General features: G+C 32.7%; 1 protein-coding gene across 1 annotated transcript in view; it reads left to right on the forward strand.

Moving 5' to 3' along the window:
• LOC111052210 (tyrosine-protein phosphatase non-receptor type 9) overlaps positions 1–19447 on the forward strand; it is a 70472-nt gene that overhangs the window by 33021 nt on the left and 18004 nt on the right. The window contains exons 5-6 of the mRNA XM_039435821.1: positions 15293–15427; positions 18890–19057. Of these exons, the coding sequence (XP_039291755.1) occupies positions 15293–15427; positions 18890–19057 (303 nt within the window). The remainder of the gene's footprint in view (positions 1–15292; positions 15428–18889; positions 19058–19447) is intronic.

Below are 19447 nucleotides of genomic sequence, written 5' to 3' on the forward strand. Positions count from 1 at the left end.
TTGCGGAGCTACAAAAGGATAGAGCTATCTGCTTTGTCAAATGATAAGACAAGGATAGCAACACCAATGTTAATCAAATACTGCCATTATAACGTGACCTCACCAAAGTAGGATATTTTACAGTATGTTTTCACATTATTTGCTTGTCATTGAAAAAAAATACATCAATAGAAAAATTCACGTTATATAGTCAGTGAAAATTACAGGATGGAATAGTTGCAAATTTTCATTTTTCGCCTTCAACTGTTGTAGACCTAGATAGCTGTGATTCAAGTATATCTGCTAATAATATTAATTGTCGATTCTTGTTAATTTCATTATCATCAACAACAATATATCAGCATCAATCGACATCAACAGCCACATGGAACAATATAGCTTTGATCAATGGACATTCAAGATTTATCTTCAACTTGAGCCAAGTCCTTGTTAAGGTCAAGTGAGTGAATTCTTTTAATTAAAAATCGTTCACCACTTCATCTTGACAAGTACTAGAGCACATCGTCTAGATTTCCGACTGAAAATGGCACCATAATAAACACACCCCAGATTCCCGGAGGTGTAAGTTCAATTTTCAATATGTGTGTAAGTAGAGGGAGATTTTTTTATTCCTGTTACCCTATTAAAAGTGTGTGGTAATTTATTTGTAATAAATGAAAATTGTTTTTTGTCGCAAGAAGTTGGCAGCCCTACTCAATCGGTATACACAAAAATAAATAAATAAATAGAAATTTATTGCCATCAAATTCATTGAACACAAACAACGTACTCGAGCTGTTTAACATCCTGTGTGGATTCCGGTCGTCTTATGGATGTCGTTTACCATAGAACATTAATATTATGTTGAAAAAGTCTAAGCATCTCTTTTTAGGGCTACTGATATTTTGAAATTCTACAGAAGAATATGTTGTGAATCAAAAATGAATTATAAATATAATTTATCTTATAATTGGAACACAATAAAAGCTATCAAATACCCTTTTTTATTGTATAAAAACATAACTAGTTCAACTCTTGAGCGTTGGAGCTAGTTGTGTTTCAATAAAACAAAAACCCACTTGATAACTTTTATTGTGAGTAGAATCAAGTAAAATCTCAATGAGTGGACATTTTGAGGAAATTCTTCAATAATCTTAAGTAAATAAGGTATGAGTAATAGAATGTTATATTTATTTTATGTAACAACTTTACATTTTCATTACAAGTCAATGTCCGTTTTATAGATTACATTAAAAACTGGGTAACAGGATTGAAAAATCATCCTGTATCATGTAAGGTTGTTCCTTGGTATTAATTACTTTGAAAAATTGTGAATTGTAATTGTATATTTTAGTTTTTCCTGAACCAGTAGGCAATATTGTATATTGTAATTTTTTTGTAGAATTTGAAAATTTCAACGAAGACTGATAAGACCTAACATAGACCTAACATACCTAAGACCTGACATAGTGGTACATTAACATAATAGCACTGTACATATGTAAACATAAATAGTTCATTGAATATTGTAAACTCTCAATTCAAATTCAAATGTATCTTAATTTATTCAATTTATTTTGAAATTTATCAAATATAGTGAAATTCATGTTTCTAAGTCAGTGGATTTCATAGGAGAGCATTGTTGTCACGTTTCCTCTTACACCGCCTTCTATTGTAGTTGTGATTTATTGGATAGACAAACAATACATTAGTCAGAAAAAACCGGCCATTGCCCAAAACTATTTCTACTTCTAAATTTTGTCTTAAATCGTCCGAATATTATGTAGGTGTAGGTGGGCTGTCTGTCTACTGGAACCGATTTCGTCCAAACTAGCATCGGCCGAAAACTACCGAACTCGTCCGAACGACCCCCCAACAAAGAAAGCTATAGATGCTCGTCCATTGCAACAGGTTCATATGTTCAAAGTTTTCGATCCGAATTGAATGGGATTTTCCAGCTCTATCCAGCCGAAGTCGAGCTGAGATAACATCATCCTTACCTCAAAATTGTTTCACAGTCTTGTGTGTTTTTATTTTTTGAACTTGTTCTGTTTTATAAAGTTTTAACTATGGACAATGAAAAGTTGATAAGTTTGGTTTAAGAGCATGTTCCATTGTGGGATATGCGAGAAAAAAGATATCATCGTCGTGATGTTCAAAGGAATCTGTAGACAAAGATTACTGAACAAATAGGATCTAAAGGTTAGATTATTGTAATGAATAACTATTTTAGTGGATATTTGTTTATTCAATTTTCAAAATCTCAATATTATTGTTTATGAAAAATTTTGGTGGCTATGATAGTAGTTAATTCAATATTTATTCAATAGCCAACTACTGAACTGGACTGACATAAACGGTTCCAGTGGACGGTCACCCTAAGTCCATTTCTATTTCATCACAAATCAAAATAGAACAAACAATTTCAAATTTAGGTAGATTGATAATAAAACTTTCCAAAAAACATAAAACAAATTTCACATTAAAAAATATAGAATAAAAACAAATAAATTTGAGTCCGAAAATATCAAGTTCACCATTTAAATTATTTATTTAATAATAATTTATATTAATAATAGTTATTAAGACATCCAAGGTATCTGAGTCAATCTGATCTGTTATTAAAATTGTTTATTCTTCATAGGATAACTTTTGCATAAATTTAATATGGCATTCATGTCTATATTGTTAGATATTGTATATTATTTCAAATTATCTTCTTAAAATGTATGAATTCAGGGCTACTTGCTTGTATTTATAAAATAGAATTATAGTACCCTTTGAAGTTGTTAATAAATTAATAATTGTATTCCTATTCTATTATTCTATCAATTTCAAATGGTACTATAATTCTATTTTATAAATATTTCGAATTAATAAAGCTAGATTTCCAAATACCATTGTCAGTTCTGTGAAAATATAATTCCCATGTATTTTTAGGATATGATGTATTTTTAAATAAGAATAGTTGAAATCAGAACGATGGAGTGATAGTCTATGTTAATAAATGTTTTGCTGTGTGCCAGGGGGATGTAAGTCTTGATGATGCGTCACTTTCTCTCAATGCTGAACGTTTCTGTTTGTTAGCAATCTACAGAAGCCCCTCTGCTGACATAGAACCGTTTATTAATGATCTTGAGACTTACATCATTAACAGGAATCGAGACTGTACACATTTTATAATGGGTGATATTAATTGTTGTATTTTGCCTCGTGAAATACCTGATCACACGGCGGAGCGGTACTTGGATGTGCTCTATGCTGCTGGCTTTGTCAGTTGCATAAACGTACCTACCAGGATTACTGACACGACGGCCGCCTGCCTTGATCATGTTTTCACAGATGTAAAGAATACTAATGCTATAAGGTCAGCCGTAATCAGATGCAGCATGACTGATCATGATTTTACCGTATGCCAAATTCAAATGTTAAATAATAAAAAACAGTCTCAATTTAATCAAAATCGACGGGTTACAGTTTTAGATGAAGATCAGCTCATTGCTAATTGTGATTGGTCCGATGTAACAAGTACACCAGATGTGAATTCCAGTTGCGAAATTTTTATTAACAAACTCAAGCAAATTATTTTTCAGGCCACAGAAACTAAAATTATTTCATCTAAAAACTTCAAAATTAAACCGTGGATCTCTAGTGGTTTACAGAAATGCATCCGTCAGAGAGATAAATTAAGCAAAAAATTAAAACAACAGCCTTTCAATGCTACTTTAAGAGAACAATTCAAAAAATACAGAAATCACCTCACTAAGTTATTGAAGACAGCCAAAGAGACTTATTTTCGAAATAAAGTAGCCAATGCTGGCAGTGATAGCAAAAAACTTTGGAGTAGTATTAAAGAAATCACTGGATTAGGTAAAAATGCCGACAGATTCCCTATTCAACATTTTTTAAACAATAGAGGTAATGATAATTTGGAACCTGGTGAAATAGTAAATGTTGCTAATAATTTCAACAATTATTATGTAGATGTAGGTGCTAATCTTGCTGGCGCCATACCCAATATTGCTGAAGGACCAGTAAATGATGCGGATTTCAGTGTGGATTTGCATTTTGAACTGTTGCCTGTTTGTGATGTTGAATTAATAAGAATTATAGGTGATCTTAAAGGAGGATCTGCGCCGGGCATTGATAAAAATTCCAGCTTTGTTAATTAAGAAAAATATTAATTCTTTGAAAATACCATTACTTCATATCATTAATTGTAGCTTTTTGCAAGGAGTCTTCCCTGAAAACTTAAAAGTTGGAAAAGTCGTTCCCATATATAAGTCTGGCCCTAAAAGTCATTTTGTTAGTTACCGACCTATCAATTTAGTCAGTGTCATATCCAAAGTCATCGAGAAAGCAGTTAGGCATCAATTAGAGAAATACTTGATAAATAATAACATTCTATTCGAGAATCAATTTGGTTTCAGAAAGGACAAAAATCTTAATGACAACCTTTTCCTCTTAACCAATCAAATACATAATTTAATTTCTGTTAACAAAAAAGTTCTTCTGACCTTCATTGATTTAGCTAAAGCTTTCGATTCGATTGATAGGGATATTCTTTTAAAAAAACTGAAGTATATTGGTGTTCGGGGTGCTTCTCTCCAGTGGTTTGAGAGCTACTTTAGTGGAAGGAGTCAAGTTGTTTCTATCTTGGAAAAAGAGAGTGCACCAATTAATAACCACTTTGGAGTGATTCAGGGTAGCACTCTGGGCCCAATACTGTTTTTAATTTATATAAATAACCTGAGTAAGGTGAATATTGATAATAGTCATATATATTTGTATGTAGACGACACCGCGTTGCTTTTTGAGGGAAACAACTGGGATGAGGTTTTTCACGCAGCTGAGGTAGGATTGGGTGTTGTGAAGGACTGGTTTGATGATAATCGACTAACCATCAATATCAGCAAGACGAAATACTTACCTATTTCCATTAGAGCCAATGGTGATCCAATCGGTCTAGAACTGAAATTACACACCTGTGGCGCACAGAATAATTATGCACAATGTCTGTGTGAGTGTATTGAACGAGTATATGAATATAAATACCTCGGTGTGATATTTGATTGTCGGCTGAAATGGAGTAATCATGATACACTACCTTAGAAATAGGCTCCGAAAATTTATTTATGTATTTGCATCATTAAGCGGAATCCTTACACCCACTATAATAAAACAAGTTTATTTTGCTTACATTCAGTCCATCTTACAGTATGGTATTATAGCTTGGGGTGGTACATTCAAAACTACATTTCCTTTTTCAAAAACTGCCCGTCTATTTGAAAAATCCTGTCAATTTGAGAATAAGTCACTATAAAAAATTAGTCAACGATTGGGTGACTTCCCTAAACCCAGAGGAGCAGGAAGGTATTTTAGTATCACCTTACTCTTTCCGATGATTGTACCTTTTTTGGCTAATAATTGTATACTGCCTAAACATTGAGGGTGAGTGACTGATGGGTGAATGAGTACGCTTGTTGGATGTGAGTGTTCTCGATCCTTGGTCAAAAAAGCAGGTTTTCAACAATTATTGTATCTTTTTTACGATTTTATTTTGTTCGTCGATCTCACCGTGCTTCCCACTTCGTTTTTAGTTTTGGTTTATTTTATTTTTATTCATAATAATACCTCTCTCCAGATTGAGTTTTGTTTTATTTGTTACACTAGTTCTATTTTTTCTTAAATAATTTTTTTCTATTTTTATTGTATTTATAGTCATATTTTTCATAGCTATGAATAGTTAAATTTAAGATTATGTATATTGGATGCTACTAGACAACTCGCTCCTCTCTCACAGGCATGTGCCCATAAGAGGAGCCTCCAATGGAATGTATTTTTATTTTTTACATACAAATGTATTGTTAATCTTTTTTGGAGAATAAAGAATTTCAATTTCAATTCTAATGGGACTATTTCCACTCAGCGGGTGAGCGGAGCGGGTATGTATAGTTACATTATAAATCGGAGAAATAATGTTATCACTGTACCAGTCACTGATATGTAGCAATCCAGGATGTGAACATAATGACTATAATAATAAATAATTTATTCCCACAAGCAAAATTAACTAAACAGAATCAGTAACAAAAATTAAGCTCAATGATTATTATAAAAAAATTCCGGCAAACGTTTATCAGCATTATAAATTATTTGCATTATATTGATTGATTGATTGAGTACTTAATTTATGTAGATTACAATATATACTGGCTTATACACTTATATACAATAGCTTACAATACAGAAAAATTATAGATGAATTTACATAATATAGACTAAGAAAATAATTATTGAACTGTATATGATATGAAGAAAGCAATCTGTAATAACTGTAGATAATTAATTATACTGTCGAAAATAATTATACAGAGTGTTTCAGAAGTAGTGTCGAAAATATTAGGGTAATAAAAATTTTTCTATGCACATATTCAAAATGGCGGCCATTTTGAATTTTTGATGGCAAATTTCACGAAAATCGTTCACTTAACAGAAAATTTAAAAGAGACAAAAAAGTTGGCAAATTTTATCAAGATTCAAAGGATACCTTATTTATTAAGATTGGTCAAAGAATAACAGAAATAACGCGGAGCGTAACGCAGTTTCTTGAAGTGTCATCCAGCAAACCAATTTATAAGACGTTTTCACGTCAAAATTAATTCTTTTCGTTCTGCATGAATGCACAAGACACATTGTAAAATCAGCTGTATGGCCACATGGAGCCATACCAAGTTTCAAAGCTTCAACTTGAATATACAATTGTAATTAAAAATGTAATATTGATGTTTAAATAGTGAAAAGTGGTCATGCATGCAGTACGAAAATAATTGATTTCTCTGTTATTCTTTGACCAATCTTAATAAATAAGGTATACTTGAAATCTTGATAAAATTTGCCAACTTTTTTGTATCTTGTAAATTTTCTGTAAAGTGAACGGTTTTCGTGAAATTTGCCATCAAAAGTTTTAGATGGCCGCCATTTTGAATATGTACATCGAAAATTTTTTATTTTATTTTTTAAAGTTGAGTATTAATAACATAAATATTCATGCCAAATTTCTGATCAATACAACATTTCGTTCTTGAGATAAAAATTCCCAAGTGAAAAAAACAAAATGGCAGCTATAAGGATAACCCCTGAGTTTTGGACACTTGAAATACGACATTTGTAGTCTCCTATCGTCCAGGAACAATACCCTAAAATGTTGGATACTGCTTCTCAAACACCCTGTATATTTCAGCATTGTAAGCTTTATTATGTACTAGCAGGTAACCCGTGCTCCGCAAGGGTCTATTTAAAAACTTGACGTAATGAAATCTTCAAGAATTGAAAATAGGCCTATAACCATCTAAGAAATGACAATTAAGAATTATAATTAAAGGTTAATTAAGAATTGATAAGCAAAATTTCAAGTTAATCAGTTGAGTAGTTCAGTTCAGGTATAATTTTCATATCCCGTACGTGTATAAGCCAGCTCTTTCCTTTATTATAGTATAGTTGTTGTCTTATTCAACTGTTTATTGTATTCCTTGTTATCTCCTAATAGATGTTGTATTATATTATATTGATTCTTGTAGCCTAGATGTCTCATTCAACAGTGTATTGTATTCCTAGTTATATTTTAATTTTCATTTTGTTTCAATCTAAACTTATTTTCGATTGTTAATTTCATCGTGGAAGCAAAATAGATCACCAATCTGACGATTCCTTACATTTAATAAATTAATAGATAAAATGAGTTTTGGTTGGAAACTTGACGTTACGTTTAGTGACGTTGGATATGAATGGACTTTAACTCAAGGATATTAGAGTTAGGTTATGTCAGTTCCACCCCATTCTACCCTGGCTCTCCTCCCTCCAATGGAAAATCAATAAAACTGAACAACGCTTCCCTTCCCCTCTCTTCATTTACACTCTACACTCCCCTTACACGTAATTCGCCCCTTCTCCCAGTTTGTGTATCTAATTCTGGTACACTTTTTCATTCACGTAGACACTCTCTCTTTCTCTCTTCATTCTCCCCTCCTCTTCCAACTTAACTCACAGGTCGATATGATGCTGTGAAATATTTCGTGAAACTTATTCCATGAAAGATAGTAGTCAGCTTGTTCAATATGCCCTTTACAGTGAAACCTCGTTTATCTGGTTTTTTATTAGGGTCATTGGGGATAACTGAATTATTGGACAAATTCATTGTTTTACCGAATTTTAAAAGAAGTTACTAAATAAATTCCTTATTTTTTTCATAACTGTACCCGCAATACAGAAACACATTGCGCTGCGTTTCTTTGATAAATACTTTTTTTTTGTTTTTGCATTTATACAGTATAAAAAAATGGGTTTTCAAACACTTTTCTGCTATAATATTCACATTATTGAAGTTTACTATTGAGAGATTTACGTTATAATGACATGACCTGATTTATATTGGAGTTGCTATCCTTCTTTGTCATTGAACAGTGTTGATAGATATAGATCTTATCCTTTTCCACCTCCAAATCGTTCATTGACTGATGAAACAATGAACTAGGTACCAATGCTATCTCAGTTATGAAAATGTATTATTATTATTAAATCATGAGAAAATATGTTTTCTCAACAGATAAAATATAATGAAAACACTGGGTTGTCAGAAATATGACCAATTTATTGAAAAATAACACACATGCTTCAACACCAATAGTGTCATCTTCAGTGCTGTTGAAACATGTATGTAATCTATATAATAAGAGAGAGTAGGGTTGTGTTTGTTCGTGTGTTCGCATCAAAGCATGTCAACTTGTGGATTGCATACCGGAAAAACGGGAATGATTTAGATCTCCAAATTTTGCACATAGATTCTAAAAATATCAATCTCGTGCGCCTGGAAGCCCAAATTTTAATTTTCATTCTAGATTTTTCAGAATTAATGTTTAAATTTCATTAATGGTACATTCGATTTCATTAAAAAATCACCAAAACATATGGTCGACATTAAATAAGGAACATCTGTTTCTATATTGCTTTCTACCTGAAAAACATAGTTTTGAAACTTCGTTTTCCTGATGAAAGTTTAGGCCTACACGTGGCATGGATTATTAATTTTTCAGCTAGAACAATTTTTGAGACAAAGTGCTAAATAAACGTCTACAGTTTCATCAATGCTGTATCGGCAATATGAAAACGCATGCAGTTAATATGTCTTTGAATGAAGGTGTTGTTATTTACATAAAGAAATTATATTCTTCCATTTTTATTTAATTAAAATTTCAAAATTATTCGAGCCCTGATAGAATGACTGACCTACTGTACAGTCAGTCGAAAATTTTAATATTGGGATGAGGGGTATTTTGGCAAGCTGAGCAAAAAAATAAGGTCATATATGCACCTTTTTGTTATATCTTCAAATGAAAAATGAGTTTTGTGGATTGTCAAAACTCCCTCTGAAAGGGAAACTATTCAACTTATTCTATCGTTTAGTAAAATAACAATGATCATCCATCCATGTATCATCTTCTATCTATTATATAAAAGCGAAATGGCACTCACTCACTCACTGACTGACTCACTCACTCGCAGAACTAAAAATCTACCGGACCAAAAACGTTCAAATTTGGTAGGTATGTTCAGTTGGCCCTTTAGAGGCGCACTAAGAAATCTTTTGGCAATATTTTAACTGTAAGGGTGGTTTTTAAGGGTTTAAAGTTCGTCTTTTAGCATGTATATTCTTCTTATTCTCTTAATTATAATTGAAATGCCCATACCATAAATGCCAATATAGAACTATAATCTAGAGAGAGTACCTCTTCGAAACAGTTGTTAACTGGTAACTAAATTAATAATTTTGTCAGGTTGGCATTAAGTTGAGTTGACTTTGTTAGGTTGGCACCAAGTTGAAGATAGAAATGCGTTTATCGCGGAAAAATTGATTGGGCACTGCTACTTCAATCAGAACTATTCCTGGGAATATTATATTACTAGCCATCAGGCTCGCTTCGCTCGCCATATCCGTTTAGTCTTGACCCCTGACTGGATCGTCCTAACATGATAAAAATGCTCAAATGAAAAATGCAGGCGAGAGATGCTAGCCTGCTGATCTCATTCTCGGACGATCCAGTCGGGGGTCCAGGGGGCGGAGCCCCCCGGCTAGACGGATATGGCGAGCAAAGCGAGCCTGACGGCTAGTACTATAATAAAGGAAAGAACTGGATTACAAACGTAGCCTATACAGATGTAAAATATAGGGAAATTATGTTTGACGCATTATCACGTCAGAACTACTGGACTGATTAACTTGAAATTTTGCATATAGATTCTTGCTTAACCGAGGGTGGTTATAGACCAATTTCAAATTCTTCAAGATTTGATTAAATCAAGTTTTCAGTTTGTCAAGTTTTCAATTATTTGTCATGCTTCCAGATTGTATGGAAGCAGCAGAAGATTTCTCTTAAAAGGGAAATTAGAAGATACATATGATTGGGGATCCTTTTCGAATGATAAAAACAGGTTTTCCGTCACACCCAAATTTTTTCCGCCATTTTGAATCCAACTTCTTTTTTAATTGAAAGGTGGTTATACTGATTTACTTGAAATGCAGCATATAAATTCTTAATCAACCGAGGATTCTTATAGGCCTATTTTGAATTCTTCTAGATTTCAGTACGTCAAGTTTTAAGAAAGACCCTTGCGAAGCACGGGTTATCTGCTAGTTTTGCAATAATTGAGTGATATTTGTGACAACATCCCAGTGGTTTCATTATGGATAGATATCACATCATCTCACCAACAACAGTATCTTGAGATAGAATATATTTGAGATATATTCTAAAATTTACTTGAGAAGGAATTTATAATTGGAAATTTTATTAATTTTTTTAGTTAGAATAGATAATATTATGCACTAGAATCAGCTATTATTACATCAGCTATACTGGAATACCTGAATGACTGCTATCTACTTAAGGAGCCAGTGGTAACGCAGAGAAACTGTTGTCCCATAATTTCCGCTGTCTTTATAACGTGAATCTCACTATAGTGAGTGGAGAAAGATAGGAGAACAGCGTTGCCGATTCTCTGCCTTGCAACTGCCTTCTATAGAGAATAGCTGATACTGGTATAATATCTATCAACTGTTCATACTTGTTGAAAATAATAAATTCCATTTTATTCGCCTAGAAATTATGTATTCCAATGATTTCATAATTATTGAGATTTAATATTTTTACATTGTCAAAAACGATCTGGCAACGTCGCGGAGCTAGAAAAGGATTGCGTTATCTGCTTTGTCGAATGATAGACAAGGATAGCATCACCAATGTTAATCAAATACTGCCATTAAAACGTGGACCTCACTGTAATATAGGAAACTATTAATGTTAGAATAGAGAACTACCTAATCTTCAAGGTATGATTTCTCATATTGAAATGATCATCTCTGATCGCACTTCCTGTCTGCAAAAACACCGATATGAACTGTTCAAATTTAATTTCAGTTGTGCTCTATTTTTGTCAAATAAAATCAGAGTAGCCACTAAATGTAAACACGGCATTTGGCCAAGAATACAACATCATGGTCCTGTGTGCCAACTCTGCTGCTCACAAAAAATAAAGTACAACAAGAAGAAGAAGAAGAAGAAAAAGATGAAAAACTATGGAAGCATGGGCACGGTATAGAGTCAGCACCTGATTAACATTGGTATTGCTGCTATCCTTTCCTGTCATTAGATTAGACAAAGCAGAGAGTTCCATCCTTTTCTAACTCTGCTGTGTTCTTAAATCGTTTAAAGACTATGAAGATATAATATTATAATCAACTACCAGAATCCAGAATATTCAACCTCAATTAAGAAAATTTATTGTTGAATCACGAAAAGATGCTATGTTTTCTTGTTGAATATAATAATATATTTCAAATGGAATTGATAATTATCAACGATAATCAACTATCAATATTATAATATCAGAAATATAATTATGTATAGTGTATAGGTTAACGCTAAATGGACTAGCAAATAATGGCGGTCAGACAAACTTATTTTCTCCTGACAGAAAACTACACAACATCTCAAAGATATTGGAAATATACAGCGTATATGTAGGCATTTGAGACTCATGATCTTTATATGCGTTGTGTATCTGCCATACGCTAAATAAATAAAATAAAATATCAGAAATACCTGGATGACTTTAAGCACAGCGATCCACTATAGAAGGCGATGGAAACATAAATTGTCAACTATATCGTCCTATTACTTTCTAGACTGTAGTGAAGGAACACTATATCTTTATACTACTCTTTCTTTCATTTTCATATCCCTCTTTCTCTCTCTCTCTCTATCTGTCTCGCTCTATTCTTCCATATCCATCATTCCCTTAGTCTACCATCTTCACGATGATTAAAATTCACCCCTATGAAAGCATTTTGTTTCTATGGTAGATTTCCTTTTAAAATTGCCCTTTCAAGTATAGCTGTCAAGTATGCCTTTGAATCATTAATGTCTCAATCTCACTGTATAATACCCCTCTACGTTGACATCTTCACCTTAAAAGATGCTAAAAGCTTGGTTTATACTGTGTTGAAGTTGCGTCTCTATAGTGAGGTCCACTTCATAATGTAGCATTATTAGCATTGGTGTTGCTATCCTTGTCTATCATTCGACAAAGCAGATAGCGCTATCCTTTTCTAGCTCCGGAACGTCGCTAGATCTCAATTATGTATGTTGTAATATCAATTGTGTATGATTTATAGTGAGGTCCACGTTATAATGGCATTCGAGTAAAATAGGAGGACAGCGATGCCGATTATCTGCCTTGTCACTGCCTTCTATAGAATATATCTGGTGAAACCATATCAAATGTTCACTCTTGTTTGCAATAATAAATTATATTTTGTTCGTCAAGGAAACAGATTTTTCAATGATTGAATAATACATGCTCATAATTATTGAGATTCAATATATTGTTAATTAAAATATTCTTTTAACTTTTAATTAAATATTATATTTCACTTTAAAACATAGAAAATTTTCGATGTACATATTCAAAATGGCGGGCATTTTAAATTTTTGATTGCAAATTTCACGAAAACCGTTCACTTTACAGAAAATTTACAACAGACAAAAAGATAGCAAATTTTATCAAGATTTCAAGGATACCTCATTTATTAAGATTAGTCAGAGAAAAACAGAGAAATTAATTATTTCCGTACAGCATGCATGATCATAAACAAAAAAGATCATCTGTAAAACATTGTAAAATCATCTGGATGATCGTATGGAGCCATACCGAGTTTCAAAGCTTAATCTATATAGATAAAAATCGAGCCTCAAATTTTGACATTCAATAACTTTTTTATATGTGCACCGAATTTGATGATTCTTTTTAGTTGTGTTCGTTATGTTCAGGACCAGGTTTATGGCCTATCAAATTTATAATCCGACTTCAGGACTCTTTCCTACGGTCCTTCAAAGTTTACATGTAATCCTTATGGTAGAAGATTTGTGAGCTGGCCACACAGAAATAAAAATCAGCTGTTTCATTGCGTCATCCAACAGGCTGTCGATAGATAGTAGACAAGAGTGTGTGCTGCCTCAGGTTGAATTCTTTAAAGACATTCTCTAAAGACACTGCTTTGTTTGAATAATTGAGCTGTCTTCAGTGTTCAAAATTAATTGATTTTTAGTAAATAATTTATCTTGCAGTTGGAAAATTATCTATATAAAAAAATGACGCATCGCGCCTCCTCAGGTGTGCATCCAGCTAAAGTTTGTCATGAGATGCATTAAACTATTTGGCGGTACGAAGTTCGCCGGGCCAGCTAGTCTTAAATACAATTGGAATTGAAAATGTAATATTGAAGTTTAAATTGTGAAAAGTGGTCATGCATGCAATACAAAAATAATATATCTCTCTGTTATTCTTTGACCAATATTAATAAACGAGGTATCCTTGGCATCTTGATAAAATTTGCTAACTTTTTTGTCTCTTGTAAATTTTCTGTAAAGTGGACGGTTTTCTGAAATTTGCAATCAAAAATTTAAAATTTAAAAGCCGCCATTTTGAAAATTTACATCGAAAAGTTTTTATTTTATTTTTCAAAGTCGAGTCTTTATTGCATAAATATTCATGCCAAATTTCAGATCAATACATCATTTCGTTCTTGAGATGAAAATTCCTATGTGAAAAAACAAAATGGCAGCTATAAGGATAATCGCTGATTTTTGGACACTTACATTTGTAGTCTCCTATCATCCAGGAACTATACCCTAAAATGTTCGACACTACTTCTGAAACACTCTGTATAAATGTAAACTTTAGACGTGATGTGTTCAAAAAGAATGCATGATTTGACTGGTTCACATTGATCTTATTAGATGTCGATATGGCCGACCAATTCAAAACTGTTTCATAATTTTGAATTTAATATTTTATCTCAATTATGAAAATTAATTATAGTCCAGTCAAATGGTCGTTTTTCAGGAAACAGCCCCGAAAGAATTTTTCTCGACGGTTCTACATTTATTTTGGGGCGCTGAATTCGAATCTGAAATTTGCTGACACGCCAGAGGGCGGCTTCATCTCCAAACTGCGAATTTACTGTTATTCAAGAGTCTCTAAAACGAATAAGATACGTGATAGAAACTTGCGATTGGTCTCAAATTAAAGAGAATTACATGCACTATAAGCTACGTTGCCTTAAACCCATCTTGCATGACTGTTCATTGTAGGGTAGAAGTGGAAGGTTTGCATAATAATTTTGAAAACCCCTTAAAAATACCCCATTTTTGTAAATTCGTAGTTCCGGAACCAAAAATGGTAGAATCCTGCGCGACCACTCAATTTATTGGAAAATTTATTATCTTTAATTTTGTCGAGAATGATTTTTCTTGAGAAATTCAATGTTTACGAGATAAAATGGGAAAAATGAAAAAAGTCCGAAATGTTGGGGGTTTTTGGGGTTTGGGGGTGAAGCCGCCCTCTGGCGTGTCAGCAAATTTCAGATTCGAATTCAGAATACATTTAAAATACATTTAGAACCGTCGAGAAAAATTCTTTCGGGGCTGTTTCCTGAAAAACGACCATTTGACTGGACTATTATTGAATCATTGGAATACATATATTCTTGACAAATATAATTAAATTGATCATTTTGAACAAGAATTAACACTTAGCCGTTGTTGAAAATGGTTAGCTGTTAACAGTTGTTTAAAATAATCAATAATACTTTATTTAAATTTATTTTAGGGAGGTTGCCCACTCATAAATTGAATTCCATTATTTTCAATTATAGATTAATGTACTATTATTTTTAATTGACACGTTTTTGTTGCAGGGTGGTTATCCGGCCAAATTAAAGAAAGTTTTAATAGTTACGGCACCATTGTGGTTCAAAGCTCCTTTCAGAATTTTGAGGCTTTTCGTGAGGGAAAAGCTAAGAGACAGAGTGTTCACAGTTAGCATTCCACAGGTTTGTAATCTATACCACACAATACTATATCTTTCTTTATTATATTATTCATTTATTAGGTTAAAACATCGCAATATCAGTATAAAAAGCAGACGCAAGCACAAAAATTTCTTTCTTTTTGAATTTTAATTGTCCAAAGTTGGGTTATGTTTATCACATAAACAAATATTCACTTTTAAAAGATCGAATATCCACTTTCACAAGTCAAAAGACAACCAATAAACACTTTGTAATATTATCATTCTTAATATTGTGTTAGCAATTATACTTATACCATTTAGAAAAGATGAAATATCATTCATTAATTTTTTTATCATTCTATTAAATTATTGTGTTAACAATTATACTTATACCATTCAGAAAAGATAAAATAAGAAGACATCCCATTGTATAGGGCGTTCATGTTCCAAATTTCACTGTTAATTCAAGCCGATAGTCCTAGAATTATTTTCATAAAGCTATGATGCTAGTAGTTACTCATACTGTGCCGTTCTTACACTCTCAACCGGCCAAAACGGTCATTATAGACAGTAGTCGAATGAGCTTACAAAAAATAGGCTAAAAATTTATTTATTTATTGGATAGAGCTAACAATAAGCTATTGTCCAAAACTTCTTTTATTTCTAAATTTTGTCTAAAAAATGTGAAACATGAATGAATGACCTATACAGAGGGATTATCTTTTAATGCTAAAACTAGACTTGGTGTAAGTGCATGTCCAGTGCCAACATACCTATTATCAAATTTTTGGTTGGGATCGATTTAGTATGTTATTTTGAGCACAAAATCAAAAAAATCAAACGGCGCTCACTATTGTTTTTTAAATAAACTAAGTTCAAAGTAGCACAATTTTACATGCATTTAACCTATGAGTAGCAGCCATTTTGATTATTGAAATCATCAAATTATGATATTCCTAATTTGAGTTTTCCTAACCCAAAGCTTTTCCTAACCTAAGCTTTCCTAGCATAAAGCTTTTCCGAACCTAAAGCTTTTCCTAACACACAGCTTTCCCTAACCTTAGCTACTTATGGTTGCTACTTATAGGTTAAATGCATGTAAAGTTCTGCTACTTTGAACTTAGTTTATTTTAAAAACAATAGTGAACGCCGTTTAATTTTTGTGATTTTGTGCTCAAAATAACATACTAAATCGATCCCAACCAAAAATTTGATGACAGGTATGTTGGCACTGGACATGCACTTTAGCCCTAGACTTACCGTTATAGTGTGAATAATATTACTATTCCAGTCAATCTATATAATAAGAGAGAGTAGGGTTGTGTTTGTTCGCATCAAAACATGTCAACTTGTGGATTGCATACCGGAAATTCGGGAATGATTTAGATCAATCTCAATAAGATTAATTCAATCTCATAACTTCAATCTATATAATAAGAGAGAGTAGGGTTGTGTTTGTTCGCATCAAAACATGTCAACTTGTGGATTGCATACCGGAAATTCGGGAATGATTTAAATCTCCAAATTTTGCACATAGATTCTAAAAATATCAATCTCGTGCACCTGGAAGCCCAAAATTTTATTTTCCTTCTAGATGTTTCAAAATCAATGTTTAAATTTCATCAATGGTACATTCGATTTCATTGAAAAATCACCAAATCATATGGTCGAAATTAAAAAAGGAACATCTGTTTCTATATTGCTTTCTACCTGAAAAACATAGTTTTGAAACTTCGTTTTCCTGATGCAATGTTTAGGCCTACACCCACGACGTGTGTAGGATCATGGATTATTAATTTTTCAGCAAAAACAATTTTTGAGACAAAGTGCTAAATAAACGTCTACAGTTTCATCAATGCTGTATCGGCAATATGAAAACACATGCAGTTAATATGTCTTTGAATGAAGGTGTTGCTATTTACATAAAGAAGCTATATTCTTCCATTTTTATTTAATTAGAATTTCAAAATTATTCGAGCCCTGATAGAATGACTGACTCACTGTACAGTTAGTCGAAAATTTTAATATTGGAATGAGGGGTATTTTGGCAAGCTGAGCAAAAAAATAAGGTCATATGCACCTTTTCGTTATATCTTCAAATTGAAAAATGAGTTTTGTGGGTTGTCAAAACTCCCTCTGAAAGGGAAACTATTCAACTTATTCTATCTTTTAGTAAAATAACAATAATCATCCATCCATGTATCATCTTCTATACTATAATAAAGGAAAGAACTGGATTATAAACGTAGCCTATACAGGTGTAAAGTATAGGGAAATTATGTTTGACGCATTATCACGTCAGAACTATTGGACTGATTAACTTGAAATTTTGCATATAGATTCTTGCTTAACTGAGGGTGGTTATAGACCAATTTTAAATTCTTCAAGATTTGATTACATCAAGTTTTCAGTTTGTCAAGTTTTCAATTATTTGTCATGCTTCCAGTTTGTACGGAAGCAGCAGAAGATTTCTCTTAAAAGGGAAATTAGAAGATAGGTATGATTGGGGATCCTTTTCGAATGATAAAAACAGGTTTTCCGTCACACCCAAATTTTTTCCGCCATTTTGAATCCAACTTCTTTTTTTAATTGAAAGGTGGTTTTTAACTGATTTACTTGAAATGCAGCATATAAATTCTTAATCAACCGAGGATTCTTATAGGCCTATTTTGAATTCTTCTAGATTTCATTACGTCAAGTTTTAAGAAAGACCCTTGCTAAGCACGGGTTACCTGCTAGTATAGATATAAAAAGGGGGTGTGCTTGCAATTTATATTGTAGTTCAGATATCCGAATACAGTATATTGTTTGGATACATAAGATAAGTCAAGAACCAATTTATTCATGCAAAATTTCCTTGGTAAATACAGGGTGACCCAAAAACCTCGTATTTTTTGTTCATTTTCCAGTTTTCATCTATTTTCGCCAAATCCAGTGATCGGAAAGAAAAATTTGCTCTTGCATTTTTTAGATTATAAAATTCAGAATAAAATGAGATCATTCGAAACTGTCTATCTCCAATGAGTATTGAGTTATGATTTTCTTTAAATAAGTAAAATTTTAAGAAAAAACTAAAATTTGATGAATTTTAGTTTTTGATCAATAATATCTTCAGATTGTTATCATTAGATATGTATTTTTCAAAATCACTCTGGGCGTAATTTTGTGCTCTACAATCTGAGACCAGGTAAAGCGCTCTATCCCATATTGATGTCCAGGTGCACCTGACAACAGTGCTCCTTGTATTGTGAAAAACACCTAATTTCAGCTTCAACCATCATCACCAACTAAATTGTCGTCACATTGATATTTTGCACAATGATATAAGTTCATATAGATTATGTTCTATGATAATCACCCACTCTTCATTTCAGTATTTCCTAGTGGAGAGGCGCGCATAAGGACACCTCAAGGATAAAAATTTCAAACACCCATAACTTTTGACTGGGTGGCAGCCTGCAAGTGGCCCACCATGTATGATGTTTGATTTGTGTGTTGGCAGTTGGTGGTGCACATACCAAGGGAGTGTCTGCCTGTCAGACTGGGTGGCAGTCTGGAAGTGGCCCATCATGTCTGGCTGCTGCATTGTCACAAGTCGATGGCCAATCGCCCGCCTGAGGACCAACTCTGCATGTCTCCGCTAGCCAATGACAACAACCTCCTTCATCAGGTCATTTAATAGAACAATATTAATGTATTTTTTGTCGTAGTCATTCAATCTCAGCTGTTTTCCATGCATGAAATCAAGCCGGTAAACAGCCGTTTGCAGAGCAAATAAACATATGATTCTCATTACAGCATACTCTACTGTAATGAAACCATATGTTTTTTTTAGTCTAGTATGTTCCCTAGTTCCGAAATAGGAACAGTAAAACTGCTACAAAAAAAAACTACCTTCAGTGCTCCATGTGGAAATTTTGTCAACTTTTACAAAACTCCTGATTCGGAATTTGTAAACTAGGTTATGTTTATAGAATGCTTGTAGTAATTTCAGTACAAGCAGGTAATGTTTTCTATTTCTCAATTATTCTTCTTCAGATTATGACAAAAAATAGTGTTT

This window comes from Nilaparvata lugens, chromosome 9, assembly GCF_014356525.2.
Source record: "Nilaparvata lugens isolate BPH chromosome 9, ASM1435652v1, whole genome shotgun sequence".
In the NCBI taxonomy this organism is placed as follows: Eukaryota; Metazoa; Arthropoda; class Insecta; order Hemiptera; family Delphacidae; genus Nilaparvata; species Nilaparvata lugens.